Source organism: Rhea pennata, chromosome 6, assembly GCF_028389875.1.
Source record: "Rhea pennata isolate bPtePen1 chromosome 6, bPtePen1.pri, whole genome shotgun sequence".
NCBI lineage: Eukaryota > Metazoa > Chordata > Aves > Rheiformes > Rheidae > Rhea > Rhea pennata.
Window position 1 is genome coordinate 37,896,256 of NC_084668.1, and position 17,678 is coordinate 37,913,933.

A 17,678-nucleotide genomic window follows, 5' to 3' on the forward strand; every position below is an offset into this window, starting at 1 on the left:
TAGAAGCATCTAACACCCACTCCTGCACACCAAAACTGAGAAAAGTTCAAAGTTAGTGTGCCAAGGCAGACAAAGTTGCTCAGTGAGGGGGGTGGGGGGAGCGACTGTATCATCATTCCATCCACTCCAAAACATCAAACATCTACAGCTCCCTCGGAGCTCCAAGAGCCAGGTACTAAAGCCTAATTACTGACTTCTGTAAGCACACATGGTCTCACGCTCTAGACTGCAGAACATGGCAGAAGTGGGGAAGCAAAAGCAGAGTAAACAAATTTTGGTCCATGGAGTAAAGCTGAGAGAGAACACGCTTGTTTTTCTACCTCTGGTGTTAACCCACACAGTATGATATGCATGTAAACCGAGCTCTTGAAGGCAAGCTGTTAAGGAGCCCACTTCAGCCCTCATTACCCCTGCCCCCGGTAAGGTTTATCAATGTATCCAATTTGAACAGTCGTTAAGCCATGCCTTTAACGGGGTGTTATTTTTTCCTGAGGGACAACTCCCACACCCTGCACGCCTCATCCCTTCCCTGAACCCTGAACGGGGAGGGCAGCTGACTTTGAAGCCGCGCTATTAGAGATCTAACAGATTCTGCTAATCCTGGAATGACCATTTTTGCATTTAAAATACAGAAGATAAACAAATCAGAGTGGGAAGTAAACTCAACCGTGTTTTAAGAGCTTGTCTGCTGCGTAGTGATGCCCCAGCAGAGTCCTACAAGCAGGACTTCGAGCACATTCAGGCGTTCGGCTGAGATTCTGCTCTTCTGCCACAACACAGAAAAGGAATGTTACTGTTCAGAACTTGCACAGCGACTTTGTTTTGAGACTTGTGTAAAAGGATTAACGTTGCCTGTAAAATATGCCGAGTCAGGCCCCGTATAGCGTAGACTGATTTATCTGTGACGGAAAGCCAGTTAAATTCACTAGCTGGGACTCAAAGGCGAAGCCAGTTCATCAAGTGAAAGAACAATCCTCTTTATACACTTGTCATATTTCCCATCTTCTCTGGGAAGACTAATACTTTTGCTTCAAATAAAGAAAACGAGAACAGTAATGACCACGGACGCTAACGGGCTGATGTGAAACCAAAGCAATCAACACTAGCTCAAGGAGGTCCTCTCCGCATAGCGCGTTCACATTAGAGGCAATAAAGTTGGCCGGCAGCACGCAGGCTTCTTCGCAACCAGTCACAGGCAACCGGCTCTACGACTGCGTCTGCGTACGTAGTAAGAATACACGTTTTCCTTAACGCAAGCACCCAGCACGACGGCGCTATACGCCGAGATACCCGTTTGTCTGGCAGCACGGCTTTCCGTTCATTAACTGGCAACCCCAGAAGTACCGCAAAGCGGCGCGTTCTGACCCCAAAGCTGCTACTTGGCGTGGGGAGCCGGAGAAACACGATGTAGTGCCTGTATTAAATCACTAGGTAACCAGAACTTTGAATGCAAGCTGGGTCACACAGAAAACGCAACTCCTAGCGTACGATCGGCCACTCAAACTGAGTAAGAACATCTGTTTTATAACATTTTCTTCATTGCTGTATTTTGGTATCCATTACATGCTCTAGCAGAAGCGAACAGGCAAACTACGTTCACTCTCCATCCTGCACAACTTCTCAAGCAGAAGGCTGAACTCAAGCTCAAACAGTTCAGCAATTCCTTCAACCTGCCCTCAGTTTTGCTCCGCTAGCCTGACTGTAAAGGGGAATGAATGCTGCATGGCCTGTGTTAACAGAAACTCGTTAACTTTTCAGATGGCAGCTCGCTTCAGTCTAATGCATGCCAGTTTTTTTTCTTTATGGTTTACAAACAATCATGCAGATAGTTGTCTGCTCACAGAAACATTCAGGAAACTCAGAGCCTGGAAAAACCACCAGATCTCTGAGGACAAGCATTTATGACAAATTACTTTTTCACTACTTTGTTTTCTAAAATATTTGGTACCCTTAGAAGCCACTGACATCATTTTGTTATGTTACTTAATTCTCATTAGAAAATAAAACTTTGGTCCTTCCATTGTTTAGTATCAAAGGACTGCAATTCTGGTCAGCTGTGGAGCTGGAGACTGCTGTCCCTTTTTTAGGGTCACACAGAGAAAAGCTTCTATCTCAGAGATCCTAATAGATCATTGCAGCAATGGTTTCTCTACCCCACGCTCTTTACTTATACATTTACTGCAGAAAATAATCACTGCCCTTCTGAGCACGCCTCAGTCTCTCTCTCTACGCACAGTTCTTGTGATTGCTCTTTGGGACAGCAGCCTCTCCTTTTTGGTTATCAGAGCCCCCTTGAAAGCAGCCTTTCAGAAAATTTGAGAAGCACACAGCAGATTCAATCTGAATTTGTCTAACTGGTTGTGGACACCGGACCCTGCATGGTTTCAGCTTTTGAATCATCTGGGGCAGCATTTCCTTTCACAAGCTCCAGGAGTATTTCACAGTGGGGAGCTTTCAGGACCTGCATTTTGGGACCAAGTCTGAGATCCTTTCATGGATTCCCTCTTTCTGAAGTCTTTGACACTTCAGGTTTCTTTTTCCTGAGAAGAGAATCTATGCATTAAGATAGCCCAAGCTTCCATCAGTCCCTGTCTGGTCTAGCTCTGCATCTACACGCACATGAGCAATCTCACCACAGCCACGAGCAAGCAGTCAGGCTACAGTACAGGAGTTCAGCACTGGACACTGTGGCAGAGGTAGAAAAAACAGCCAAGACCAAATGGAACATAATAAGCTGACAAAAACAGATTTGTCACGCTATGCTCCTGATCTTCAAATATCTTATCATATTCAATCTTTAGTTTTGTGATAAATGCAGAGCTTACAGGGACTTCAGTTGAGTGGTGTGGGTTTTGTTTTGTTTTAAATAGGCACGGCCTTAAACCATCTTTGGGACCTATGTTTGAGATCATAGTTAGACTGCATGGAGGATCTGTTAGGTTTAGCACTGTTGGTTCCTTCTTAATAGTACGTCTGTAAATCTACATCCATGCTTTCTCTGTGCGTGTATCTCGCCATATATATATATCTACATCAATGTACAAATGATTAAGATGTTTTCCTTCAAAGTCTAAAACAAAATAGTTAATTTCATTCTGCACTGGTATAAATGATCCTTAGTACTCCAATAAATGCCTGAAAATGGCCACGATGCTATTGTAAACATACATTTTATCTTTTCATTAGAGTTCTAACTAGGCAGAATTTCTCTCTGTGGAGCATAAGAGGGAACAGACTCATGCAGCACTTCAAAGCATCACGCAAAATCCAGGGGAGATGCAGATCAGGGTGTACAGTATTTATTTCTAATTATGTCTGATGCTGCTTTGTGATTTATCACTATTATATCATGAGGATATTAATCTGTCCACATAAATGTCCTACACGAATTGTATCAGTCATTACATCAGTTCAACTATAGGGAAAATGGTAAAGAAAACTGATACCCTACTTTTGGCACAAGGCTTATACAGACTTTTCTCCTACACCATGATATGATATCAGGAGAAGAATCCTCCTGATCCATAGCATATCACTCCTCTCCAGCAATACTCACATTTAGCAACGCAAGTGAAGCAGAGAGTCTGGTGCATCCTGTAACTCCTCTTAATTACAGCCATCTCCCCACTACCAGTATTTCCCTAGAGACCACTCAGAGAAAATTTAGAAGCTCTGGACCCACCCACCTCCACTTCTCCATATCCACAACCATCCAGAGGAATCTATTTCTCTTCATAGACTGTCAATGGAGCCAAGCAAACTTTTTTTTTTGTGAATATTGTCCTTACTCTCTATTCTCTGCTTTATCAATGACTTCTGTGTTTCTGTACACTGCAACCTCGAATCATCTTGATAGTCACAGATGTGACTTGATTAGAAAACCAGCTTGTGTCCATGGTAAGGATATCATTCAGAGTAACCTAGACTCAAGAACAGCTGTTTTATTATGATTACTTTGCAGTACAGTATGGCCCATATGAAGATTAATGATCATTTAGTGAAACAGCTCTTCCTTCTCCCAAATTTCACATGACAGAGTATTCCAGAATTTATTGCTGGTAATGCCCTAGATGCGCATCTTACAAATTTTAAGAATACTCCTCTTTCAATACCTAGTAAACTCCCAGAAATATAGCAGGCATAGGGGGAAAACAGTGATCCAGCTTCAAACCTCACTTTCTTCTTTTGGCCACAAACCTCCCCTCCTCCCTCCCCAAACCCTTAAACCAGTACCAGCTGTTCTGGCAGACAGCTGCCCCGTTGACTTTCTATGCCTCTTGTCTCTCATAGCCCCTGAAATCCACTACGACTCAAGAAAGCAAGGACAGAGAAGGCCCAAGTGCATCTTGCTTTTTCTATCGTAAGGGGAGACACAGCAGAGGGACCGCTTCTCATCCCACTTTAAAAATACATGTAATTGAAGTATCTAAGGGAGAAGGGTGCAACAAAGCTGATGAAATCCACTAGAGAAAATACACCTAAACATACCGCTATAATTAGAATTGCTTTTTTCCAACTGGCATTTTCCTGGTAAGGGGAAAGAGATCTTTTAATCAACAGCTTTTTAAAGGGAGAGAAAACACAAACCTCATAATCTGTAATCTGGCATCTGATCCTCCGGATGACCTAAGTATCAAAGCAGAGCCAGTTCACGCGAAGCTGTAGTAGTGAGACAGCACCGCACGTAGCCTGCATCCAAATCATGTACACGCATGTCACTGCCACAGGGAGGGAAGACCGTATCTACAGGAAATGTTTCTTGTAACCAACTAAGTTAACACGGTCCATGCTCCTAGCATTATTTTCAGATTAATACTCTGTATTGTCAACAGTAGGGATGACAACGATCTACCTTCTCTTAAGCGTGACCTGTAAGTCCTTATTCAGTAAGGCTGGCATTAGGGATTCTAACTTGGTCAAACTTTAATAGCATCGAGCGGAAGACAACACATAGTGGCAAATCCACCACATGGATTTGCTAATGTTATTAGAAAGTGGCACGTTATTTTCATCCTGACTCTTCTTCTAAAACTCTCCCTCTTGTCCTCTTCCTCTCCATGTCATCAGCCTTGCTTTCTTCATCCACTCCTCAACCTTATTCCACACCTAAGAGTTTACTGTTTCTTCGCCACATAATGTCCCCCCCTCACACTCCTCAAAATGCATCCTTCACAGAGCCTTCTAAAGAGAACTGGCTACCATTAAACATCTTACTGTGTACAGGGAGTGAGACTGAACCCTTCTCTGTGTATAATTTAAGTCCTAATACCTCAGCAATCAGAATCTATTTTCACTGCATATAAACTCGGTCCACGGTCATAGCCGATCACAGAACCAGCAAAGTTGGAAGGGACCTCTGGAGATCATCTAATCCAACCTCCCAAACATTTCCTGGTGTTGCTTCCACTGGGGCTTGAAGCCCAGGACCTCCTGTGTGTAAAGCAGATGTGATAACCACTACGTTGTGGAACCACCTCTTGCTTTGAACAGGAGTTTGGACTAGATGACCTCCTTAGGTCCCTTCTACCATTGTTACCTTAGACTTGGACCCAACCCCATCTCCCATGTAAGTTATGAAATCCTAAACCTGGCTTTGAAAGCCCCTCGAGCCAGGCCCGGACACTTCAGAATCAGGCTGCATCCTGTTTTGAGTCAACATGAAATGGACTCGCATTATTTTGTGGGTAAAGCAATTTTAGCATTACTAAATACAGTACTAGACTTACGACCGAGATAGCGAAGAAAGAAAAATTAAAAATGCATCCTTTATCCTTTTATTTGCTTCTACTTTTCCATTGCTTTATCTCCTTTTCACTCAAGTTATGCTGCTTTGCAATTTCTGTGCCTTCTAAGAAACATCTGCGCTACTCTAATTTCAGTGACGTATCTAAACAACATCAAGTTTCAGTAGACGAGGTCCTAGGATCTATGAGCTAAAAGGCAACAGTAAGTAAAATAAGAACAAGTAATGAAAACCCAAGCAAGTATTAAGAGCCAAATACGTTTTGGTGTATTGCTTTGATGGCCTGTGTTTCTAACGGCTAGATCACCAGCAGGGTACTGGTGGGAGCCTAAGACAACTTCTTCGAACAAACAATTCACACATTTTTACTCCAAAGGTTGACTGCATTTCAGTCAATGTTTTTGCAGTTACTACAAGGAAAATTTCACATAATTTACAAATCAGGGATTACATGATGACTGGAGCATGTTTAACTGAAGTCTGGCCTTTGCCCTGATGAAATTGTTCCCAAGTTTTTGCATAAAGACCGTGTCTCTTAAAGATAAGGGATTGCTGGGTCTGCCTGGAGATGTACTAAAACAGGCAAATACCATACTAAACTCCTCACAACTTTCTGCCAATAAGAAACGCTCAGCACCAGCCAACATCTGTTTTTCATATTATCCCACAGTCTTTCCTCATCTGCTTCATGATTTGTTCAACCTTGTGTAACTACAGAAACAATTATCTGCATTATCTTCTGTGGATTGAACAGCTAACATACCCAAGAAAGAGCCTCTTCACCAGTGTGTCAAGATGATTCAGTTGAAAATTTGCATCAGACTGAAAAATAATGTGAACCGTTTTATCAAAAGAGTAGTAGTCCCTAAATTGATTTCGGAGGTTACATACAAATTAAAAAAAAAAAAATCATGCTTTCTAGACACCAAGCTTTCTAAAACTTCATGCTACCAAAAATACACCTCTACCAATGTTTCTTCCTTAAAGGGGGAACAAGAGCGGGGGTGGGGGGGGGAAGAGTTTAAAGAAGAAAAAAAAAAAAGACTTTGTCCTAGAGAGCAAAGATGCTTAGTACTTCACTACCACTTACGGCTCAACAAACTTGATGAAGAGACACAAACTAGATCTTCAAATTTATGTCAATTAGCGCAGAAACTTACTGGGGGAAACTACTTGCCTTTGGCTGTGCCACGTGAAATAAAAATGCAGTAACTGTGTTACTATTGGGTTAAAAACCACTTACTGTATTTAGTCAAAACTAATGTCTCGTTCAGATAATCACAGCCACGATACAGGAAAGTTCAGTCCAACAGGGAAGATCTCACTCACTCACTCTTCCCTAACAAAGGCTAAATCTAAAAACTCAGAAGTAGCTTAACTGACTTAATTCCTAATGAACAAAATCACGGCAGCACAACAAAAATCCTCCGTACAGTCATCTGGAGTCCTCACTGTGTGCCTCATCACATCAAAAGTCAAGCAAAACGCAGCAGCTAGAAAGTCTGTAGCTAAATTTGCTTATATATGTTCAACTCGATCCTAGCAACCGAAAGTCAAAGGAAGAACTCCTGGGTCCTATTCTTAGAACGTGAGCCAAAAGCCGCTCTTAACTGGAAGCTGTTACCACGTACCTGAAGTTAGGTCATGCGCGGCAAATAACGACAGGAAGCACCAGTGAAAACCGCCAGCCCGATGTCCTCTAGAGCACAGCGCAGGCTTTGCACAAATTAATTCTTTCAAACACAGCATGTCTGCAAAAAGAGTTCTGGTCTTGATTTTATAAGTGTAGTGTTAGAGAATCAAATATTAGCAGGGAAAAGCATTCCAAAGATTAATAGTCCTTCCTCAGAAATGCAGTGCCATTTTGCTACTTTGGATGTGCCTGCCTTCAGATTTCAGCATTTCATTTTCTCACAGACACCCTCCCTTTTAGTCTGCTACATGAACAGAAATTTGCTTAAAGATGGTGTTATTCGCATCAGTACTTTTCGACAATAAACAGGTTCACAATTTAACCTTCAGACAAAATGATCAGCATTAGCCGCTTGAGCTCCCAAAGTACCACGCTATAAGGCACAATGTCCAAAGCTATAACTATTCATGGTGGCTTTTACCTAAAACCTTTCTAATTTTCAGTCCTGAGAAAACAGTGAGTCTCTGTGAAGGTACAGGGCCTACATTCCTGTTTGACTCTATCCACTACCACTGTAATGAAGTAGAAAAGCAAAATACTTCTACGTTACAGCAAAGAGCTGCAAAGTAATCTGAATTCACAGAGAGAAGGCATTGCATGGGAAACAAGTTCAGTGGTAGATGCCCCTTTCCCACTGCAATTTTAACATAGTTATTTGAGACTCTGTACAAAAAGCCCAAAGGTACAGATAATTTATATGGCATTTCTTTCACCCTGTTAATTCACTTTACAGCAATGGCAGGAAGAAATTATAGTAAGAGAAAGCAATTTGGTCTGATGGCTTGATTTACTAATGCTTTGTTCCTGCACAGTTGCTGGTATTTGTGGTAATGCTTCCGCCAGTGATAATTGCTGCAGTACAACAGTCCACAGTTAGCACCAAGGGACAGAAGCTTACTAATTCCTTGGAAACTATAGCTGCTATTATTAGTTTACTGCTGCGCATTTGCAGGCCTCATTCACCTAAAACTGGAAAATCTCTTACCAAATCTAAATCTGGCATTTCCATTTCTGCAAAAACAAATGAAAAAAACTTCGATGGTGAACCTCGTTTTCACCAATTAACACGTTATCTGCTATTTACAATCTTATGCTGGAAAAACTGTTGCAAATTAACCCCAAAACAGAACTCACTTGTATGGAAAAATAACACAGTAATTTCGTTTGCAAATTTCAAATACAAACTCCTACCTGCATCAAGTGTTCTAGGTTTAATCAGACCAAGAAACATTTACCTGGTTTTAAAGAGATCAGGATAAGTAAGCATGTGAGGAACACTCTTGCAAGGTTATTTTGCTAGACATTAAAAAAAGAACAATCTATCCCTGACCAAGGCCCAGTCTCCCTCCTATCGTAAGGGGAAGGTACTAACTTTGGCTGGAGAGAACTCATTAAGCAGACTTGCCGGTATAAATGCTTACAATACAGTTATGTAACATCAATATACTGTCCTAAGAGCCCCAATCAGGAGTTTCCCATTCTGTGCAAAAGTTGTAGCTCCTTTATCATCTGACAGGTCATGGTGAGGAAGCTTGAATGCACAGAATTAAGTCTTAGCTGGACTCTGAACAGAAATTCATATTTAGACAATTTATGACAAACGTAAGAGGAACAAATCCTGCCTTACACAGGCAAACTGCAAGTAAGACTGCAAGCTTTAGTTCTAATTTATTATATATTAAAGAATTACTAAGAAACCATTCACTGATGTTTAAACAACTCTACTTCTTACGTATTTCTAAAGCTCTACAAAAGTATTTTTAATAATAGATAATTAACTTATAACAACATTAAATCTAAATTAAATCCACATTTCAAGCTATAGAAGTAACCCATTGGAATGCAACAAGGGATGTATATTGTTGCTGTATAATATGGTCACTTCTTCACGGCATCATTTTATTTCTGCACCATCCCACTACTGCAGCCAGACCACTACAGGTGCACAGCAAAAGGCCTGCCTAGCAACACGAGGAAGAACATCAGTGACCACTGTCATAGGACTGCATGTTGTCTTCCATTCTAACAAGCCGTTTTCAATAGTTGGGAATTTACTAATGCTTCTAGTCTTTCCTCAAAGACCCATCATATCTGGCATAATCATTTATTATTTTTTCTGTTCCTAGTTCCAGTAAAAATTGTTTAGCCACTTATTAGCATGAAGAACTTTCTCCTTCTATTTTAAAGACGTATTCTGCAACTCATGGTAGCCGCAGCAAAAAAGTATTTAAATAGCTTTTTTTGATAACTACCTGCAGAAGCGCTGTAGAAATTTGGTTATGACCTGGCAGAATTCCAGAGCTTGACAGACATTTTATCAGCGTATCCAGTATATTTTCCACGGTACTCTGCATAAATTGGAGAAGCTTGCTGTTAAAGCGGGCCAACCGCATCCATATTGCTGACCAAGTCCGGCAGTACACTGAAGGCACAGAGGCGTAGGTCTTAACGAACGCTTGGCATGAAGTTCAGGGACAACAGAGGGACTAAAAACTACAAGACATTCCCCTGGATTCCCTGCTACACCAACTGAAGACGAGTGACTGCACGCTTCAGCGAGAGACCTGCTTGCTTGGTAAGACTGGCATGCCCCTAATGCTCCTTTGGAGTTCAGCAGCCAAAGGTGGGCTGCTGAACAACAAACCAAGCGAGATACTACGGATTACCATACCTGTGTTCAAACAGAGAAGAGCCAAGGTTGGAGAAGTTGCCTTAGTATGTCTCCTTTTGGCATGAGCTACCATGCAATCGTGACTATTACTCAAACCCACCAAGCGCAAGCTCTGTTGCTGAGAAACTTGCTCTGTGAACAGCAACAATCTCAATATACATCAGAGTATTTCATTCATATTCCATTCCTTGTGCAACAAGCTATTCCTTACATTGGATTTTTTGCCTTATTCTACCCTGTGTACTCTCAACAGGGTCCTCAAACTCCTGGAGCACAGAACAGATTCAAAACAGCATTAGTGTAGCTATTGCTTCTAGTTCCTCCACTCTCTCAACCTTGACAGGTTATCTTCATCTCTCTTTAGAGCAACAGATCCTACCACATCCTCCAATATTGCAAGACCACGCTGGCCAACTCTATTGAGACAAAGCACATTAACTGGAAAACCCAAGCAGATCCCAGACAAATCTTTCTCAGCATGTTATAGAACAAAAGGGATCATGCAATGAGGGATTTCATCTGTGGTCAGATCTCTGCGGCAGAAAGAACAAACACCCACGTGGTTCCTAAATGAGACTGGTAAAAAGTGGGGCAGCTTTTACAAGAACAAACAAACAAAAACCAACACGCACACACACACCACATTCTGCAGCCAAGTGGCTTTCCCACACGGATACTCAAAACATTCCTCCTAAAACCCTAGGCAGCAAAATGTTGGTGCAACAACAAACGTGGCCGCAGCAAAGGTCCGTTTGGGTTCAGCAGCATCAAGTTCTCACACAGAACAGGGATCTCTCCATCAATCCGCCCTAAACTGCTGTAGTGTAAGCTCTGCCCAATCCACAGACATAGGACCCAAACTAGTCTGTTTTTCCTAGTCTCAGGTTGTGTGCGTGTGTGGTGGTGGTGGTGGGGAAAACCATCAAAAAAAAAAAAAAAAAAAAAAACCCAAACTACAATCTTTCTTCAACTGATCTGTTCTGGTACAGCATCAGAGTGCCACATTAGAAGTACAGCAAGAGTTGCATCTTTTACCAAGTAAGGTAAGTATGTAGCTCAGTTTGAACTCTCAGATCCTATTTTCCACTCATTTCATACAGATTCTCCTCTTCTTCCCCTCCAGAAGTGACTGTAATTATTCTGTAAGAATACAGACTATCTGGAGTGCTTTCTTCCGAGCAGAGCACCATAAGAGCAATAAACACTAACAGTTTATTACAGGTGGGCTTCCCTTCCCCATCAGCTTTTTAGAGCTACTGAGCTGCTGTGAAGATCTATTGAAGTCATGCTGTGTAGGGGTATAAAACAGCTACAAAAGGATTTGCCTATGTTATACAGGGTTTACTGTTAATTAGCTCTTACATACATACACAGCACATAAAACAGCTTTTATGGTTTAAGAAGCGATGATTCGTTGAGAGAATGTCCTTTGTTGATATAAAGAAAGTATTAGGATTGTAATTTGAGTTAACATCTACGCATCGCTTTATGCAGCCACTTGATAACGGTGGGCCTGGCTAATTAGTTTCCGTTAGTTAAAAGGGAACGCCAATGAAATTTACTTAGGACATAAATCAATAGAGACGTCACTTGCCTCCGACCAACACACTAAGATGTTATTTTTCTTTTCCATATCCGCCACAGGCTTCTGACCGCACCTTCAGATTTACAATCTCTCATGCACCAGAAAAAACAAACATCGCTCCTCCTTTGATGATCTCTAAGCTGAATGAATCACGGGGTGGGGGATGAATATGTTTAAAAAAAAATCATACTTGAAGTCAAAACCTTAGGCCACAGCCTAGCCTGAAAAGCTGATTTAGCCCAGAGTACAAGCTCTTGTCTCCCCTACAGCCCCCGTGCAGGAAGGAAGGGGGGAGGAGGAGGCAAAGAGAGAAAAGGTAAACCTGACGCAAGCCAAAGACTCCCCGCTTCTCCCACGAGCTCTGAAAGCTTTTGTTGGTCAAGATGACATTTATTCCTTCAGAGTTTGAACTTCTTCTAACAGTTAAGAAAATGGTCCGAGTCTTCATGAGGGTAAACAACGTATTCAAAATACGCTTGGATTCTCATGCAGAAAAACAGGACATGCATGCTTAGAGATCTGATCAGTAGCCCATCATTTGAAACATCTATTAAGTGGTCTAGGGAAAAGTAAAATAGCCTGAATGACGCAGAGCTGGAAACAGGGAAATAAAACAGTTTCTACCATCGTATTAGACGGTACTGTACTAAAGTGAAGGGGCTAAAAACCAAAACCAAACCAAAAAGGGAGGAAGTTATTCAATACCAAAAGCAAGGACCTTTTCCGCAGAATGTACAGAAACAAACACATGCAGAAAAACCGTTTGAAGTTTCACCGGAAATTTGGAAAACAAGCCGTGTGTCGCACATCTGATCCCTCTTTATTAAACATGACAGTAAAAATTTCTCTACTATCCTACTAGACTCTTGCAAAAGTCCTCAAGCAACAAGATCATAGCAACAACTATTTGCAAACTGCAAGACTGAAAAGAAAAACCACAGGTATGAAGATGGAAACAGATGAAGGAGATGAGATATGTCATTTGTTTGCAGTTAGAGCTCTTCTCTCATTATCAGCTGCTTGAACAGCGCAGAGACTTGCCCCTCAACTCAACGCTAATTCAAGTCAACGGAAGAAATTCAAGTCAACGGAGAAGAGAACAACTAATTTCTTAAGGTGGTCTGTAGGCCTACGGTGGGACATGTAGAAGGTTCCACCTGAAGTGGAACCATTTTGATTTACATCCCTATCATAAATAAAAAGTATCAATTTTGCCAGTGCAGTTTTGCCCCAAAGGTACCGTTTTCACCAAAAATGCACCGTTTTACAAATCTAATACATACAGAAGTATGAAAGCACCAGGTTTCCTTCTTTGGTTTCAAAGTGAAAGAATACACACATACAAGTATTTTATTGCATATGCAGTGCAGCAATTTTCTTTAAAAATGTTCAGCCAAATAGAACCAAAAAATTCCATCCAATCTAAAAGGAAACATTTGAGGGTCAATTCACTCACACTGAACGGAGCAGAAAATGCCTCGAGTAGAGTAAAACATTCACTTTACTTTTCACCTCCCTGATAGTTAGCTTTACCACCTTGATGATAGATTACCGATTCAAGGAGACAAACGTTATGACGTACACAAAATTAAACAAAAATAAGCATTGCCTGCGAACGCATGACTTACGCCTCGCGCTAAAAACACAGCTTCTCGCCACTGTATCCTCACATTCGAGGTCCCACACCTCTAATTTCACTTTTGCTTTTTAAGTGTAGCGCCCAAACTAACATCTACTGCGTTTAACAGGAGACTTTCCATTGACTTTGTGGGTATTAGGCAGTACCCACAAAGACTTGCATATTATCTGAACATTTGCAATGCAAAGTTAAGCTTCAGCTCAGCTGGTAGAACTGCGAACAATCAACAAGGCTGCATGGCTTTTGTACTAACAGGGGAAGCTAGAATGAGCAGCTCGTAACAGGCTGCAAATTCTGTAACAGAGCTATCCTACTGCATGCCAAGAAGTCACGCTAGTACGCTGCTCTTAATGTTCCTTCCAAAACTGATTAAGAATTTAAGTGATGAAATGCATGCTATGTTAAAATTGATCTCTAAAACAAAGAACTTCATTATGTCCTTCATTTTCAGTAGTTTTAGTAAACTCCTTAAACTTACGCAAATAATAACACATCTTCTACGTTTTTTGCTTAAAGGTTGATGAAATGGAGACCTTTAAAATTGATTGCGGGTTTTGAGCATCTCCATTTGGATGAGCACATCTGAAAATGAGTCTCTCATAAAACTATCTCAAACCAGATATCCCAAAATGGAAAGATTCCAAAAACATTCGAATTTGAAAAACTCCGTCTTCTTCCGTTGCCTAATCATTCGGCTATGAAGTCAAGTCAAAACAGTTACCAGTTTTATGAAACAAATATACCACCTTGTAGCATTTCTAGAGTATCTAAACATGCTCTCCCTCAACAGCTAGAAAGCTAGGATCTTCACATTAGGTACATAACTAGAAAGTAAAGATCATTAAAAAAAAAAAAAAAAAACAAAACCTTCAAATCTGAACTTTAAGCATATTCACTTCTATGCCAAGAAAAAAAAAAAACAAAGTAAAACGTTCAATGAAATGACACTGATTGAAAGGATACATTTCTCATCCAGTTCTAGCTCATGACAGTAACCCCACAGCCTGGAAGTCATACTAACCAGTTTGAATTCAAAAGTAACAAAATCAATAGCAATGAAAGGCTTTCACAAAAGTGAATACAGCGTAACTAGAAAGTTTCGGGATTCCTCCTATAGAAATTTGGTCTGGTCATCATAATTGAAAAACAGGACTGCTGTAAGGTTACTATGTTTTTTAAAAACAAAAAATAAAATATTATCAGATGGAGTGTTGTGTGAATTTAAGAAATTCATTTTTTGTTGAAACATTTATACTTTTTTTGTGGAAAAAAGTAAAACAAAAAATTTCATTTTAAGTTTTGTCTTATAAAAACCCCCAACAAATTGAAAAAATGTAAATTTAACTAGAATTTTTCCTTGTGTTTACCTTCAAAAAAATTCCATCGAGAGAGGGTTTTTTTTGCAGGGAGTTTCAGAATCAAATCATTTTGTTTGCCTTAATCTCAGCAAAAAACATATGGCATTTTCCAATCAGCCCAAACGCACTGATTATCTTCACCGACTTTCAAATGGTGAATTTGTATGTTCAGAGGCACAGCTTAATGTTAATGTTATTCTCCCCACGACTTGCATTTCTGGCCAAACTGGATAGTATAACGTTCCTATGGAAACTAGGGAAGAATCCTGAGTACAAAAAATGGAAAAGTGGTGGATGTTACCTAGCATGTTGTGGTAAAGTGGACTGGCGTGTCCATGGATAGTAAATGCAGTCATGACTAGCGGGACCTCTACACCTGCAGGCAATTACAGAACAAAAGACGTCATTTGCCATTCGCAAGGACATGCACACGCATGCGCCCTTGTCCACACATGGAGGATGGAAGGACACACGGGGAACGACCACTCAGCAAGTACCTATCCATCAGGCCGATGCAGTCCTCAATACGTGGACCTATGCACCTGCAGCAAATCCAAATTGAAAACAGGGAGAGAAAGAGAGACATCTGTTATTTACAGATCTAAGAAGCTGGAATCCCCCCTTTGTGCCACGATCTTAATTATAATTCCCAAGAGAGACCCAAGTCACCACAAATTATAGCCTGTGACAAAAACAAGCTTGTGATGGGAACAATAATTGCAACACAAACAGCACTCCGAGGTTGGACAAATCTTGGCTCAAACAATACTTAAGGCAGGTTTCACCTGCATACGTGGGAAGCCTGACAATAGAGTTACTCTTTTGGGATATTGTTTGAATCATCAAACCAGTGATTACTGCACAGAAGCTGTTCATTTGCAACACTCAAGACCTCCAGGACCACAATGCAAAACTTCTTTTCTCCTGTAATTGATGTGATTGTTCATTCTGTTCTAACTCCCTAGCTGCGGTGATTGCAGGAATATTTTGGAAGCTGACTGTACTTTTATCAGGGAAGCTCAAAGATGAGATGGGGGGGGGGCCAGCAGCAGCAGCAAAATGGTGTCTCTGCTGATTCAGGCATCTCCCCCTGCCTTCCTCAGATGCTGTCAAAAATCTTCCACCTGCAAAAGCAGTAAGCGCTCACCAAAGGAAAAACAAAAATTCACTTTAAGCAGCATCACTACAGCACAACCACGTGCTAAGTGCCTGTTTGCAAAACATGGATATTTGTGGAGTTTCCTAACCCTTACGAAGAGCAGTCCACGAGGTGGTCTATGAGGCCCCCTGCATTCAAACAGAAAGTCAGTTACACTCTTTACACAGCAGTCAAGATTCTCAGAAGCGATACGTGAAGTTAAGCCTTTAGGGGTTAAGACAGGCTGACACCGCTCAGTGCTCAACGCCCCGCTCGTCCCTCTGTAGTCATGGGGACTGCATCTTAAGGCATCTATTTAGCTCCTGGCATCTTAAAAAAAACCAAACCGCTTATTTCATTCCTTTAAGAATGATCTCAAAATCATTTTAGTGACAGGATCTTCAGCGGTAAGTCTACTGACAGATCAGATCATCTACTCTTCTAAAAGTTCAAAACTCACTTGTGCTGAGGCATTTTGAATTTAAGGTGTGAATCCCCATCTCTCTTTTAAAGTTTCCTTTTCTCAAAACCAAACTGAAAGAGGGAGACTTATGTCAAAATCTGAAGGAGTTTAAATATGCTCCCATGAGATGATCTTTCCACTTCTCCATCACTTGCCACTCATCAGCTTTTCCTGCATCTAAATTACCTATCACTTTGCCCTCACAGAACAAATTCAGAGAACTCAATTTTACTGTCTTCTCCCCTTTCCTGCCCATCAGGAATAACAGAACAATCATGCACCTCAGCTCTTGTTTGTTTACTTGGATCTTTATTTTTACAAAAAAGCTGGGACATGCAAAAACAGATTGTAAGGCTTTCCCAGTAATGATCTCCAGCACCAAATGTGCAGACATAAAATGGATTCATTAAATGCTCAGGTGGCCAGAAAATGCATGAAGTGTAAAGCACAGATCTAAATGCAACTCGAGAAATATAATAGAGAGAATTCTTAACAGATATTTTTTGAAGTTTCAGCTGCCTCAGGCTTCAGAGGTCTAAATTCTGTCCAGTCTCAGTAATAGCCAACATTCCTTTCTTGCAGGCACTCTCAGCATTTTGAAGAAAAACAGTTCAGTAATGATGGAGGCTGAAAAAAAAGTTGTTCAGAGCTTCCATTTCCTCGCACGTCAAGAGAAGCTGAGCTCAGACTCTAGCTATAAATAAAAAGCAGGCCCTCTTCAAACTGGAGGGCTGGGAGCCCATTACCAGTTCAGATAACTGGCAGACTAACCTAAGAGCCTATTGTCTTGGAGCCATTTCACATCGCTACATTTATTCTCTCAGACTTTTGAGGAACAGAATATGAACCTAGGAAGAGAGCGTTGTTTGGACCTCGCCCACGTCTCAGTTGAAATACCACCGATTTTATTTAAACCTATGATCTCCTTCAGTGGATTTCCCAGTCTGAAAGAGAAAATTCTGCCCAGGTGCAGTTTCCAACGCTTCTAGTCACGTTGTGCAGTTCCGTGCTCTTTGCTTGGCAAAGTCCTGATTTAAATGCTGTAACTTACAATATTATGCGAGTAATGGCAACAAACTCTTGGTTCTATTAACAAGCCGATTGTTACCATAAAATCACCAGTTATTTTTCCTCTGGAAATAACTGCTTCGGTTTCAGGCTTTTTGACACATGTAAGTACAGGTAAAACACAGAGTACATCACTGGTACTCAGTTCACCCCACGGTTCCTTCTTCTGCTTGGGGTCTGGATGCTATTTTCATTTCCAGGTTCCCTCTGTAAAATGAGCCCACTAACACGTGTTCCCCAATTTATTAATGAGATATGCAATATTTTACAACAGTCCAATATAGCGGACACAGAAAATTACGCTGGGGGCTCACCCTCGC

At 41.1% G+C, this 17,678-nt stretch overlaps 1 protein-coding gene across 1 annotated transcript in view; it reads right to left on the reverse strand.

Moving 5' to 3' along the window:
• ERBB4 (erb-b2 receptor tyrosine kinase 4) overlaps positions 1 to 17,678 on the reverse strand; it is a gene marked incomplete at its 5' end in the record, with an annotated part of 449,003 nt that overhangs the window by 128,353 nt on the left and 302,972 nt on the right. Inside the window, one exon of the mRNA XM_062579354.1 lies at positions 14,991 to 15,065. Within this exon, the coding sequence (XP_062435338.1) occupies positions 14,991 to 15,065 (75 nt within the window). The remainder of the gene's footprint in view (positions 1 to 14,990; positions 15,066 to 17,678) is intronic.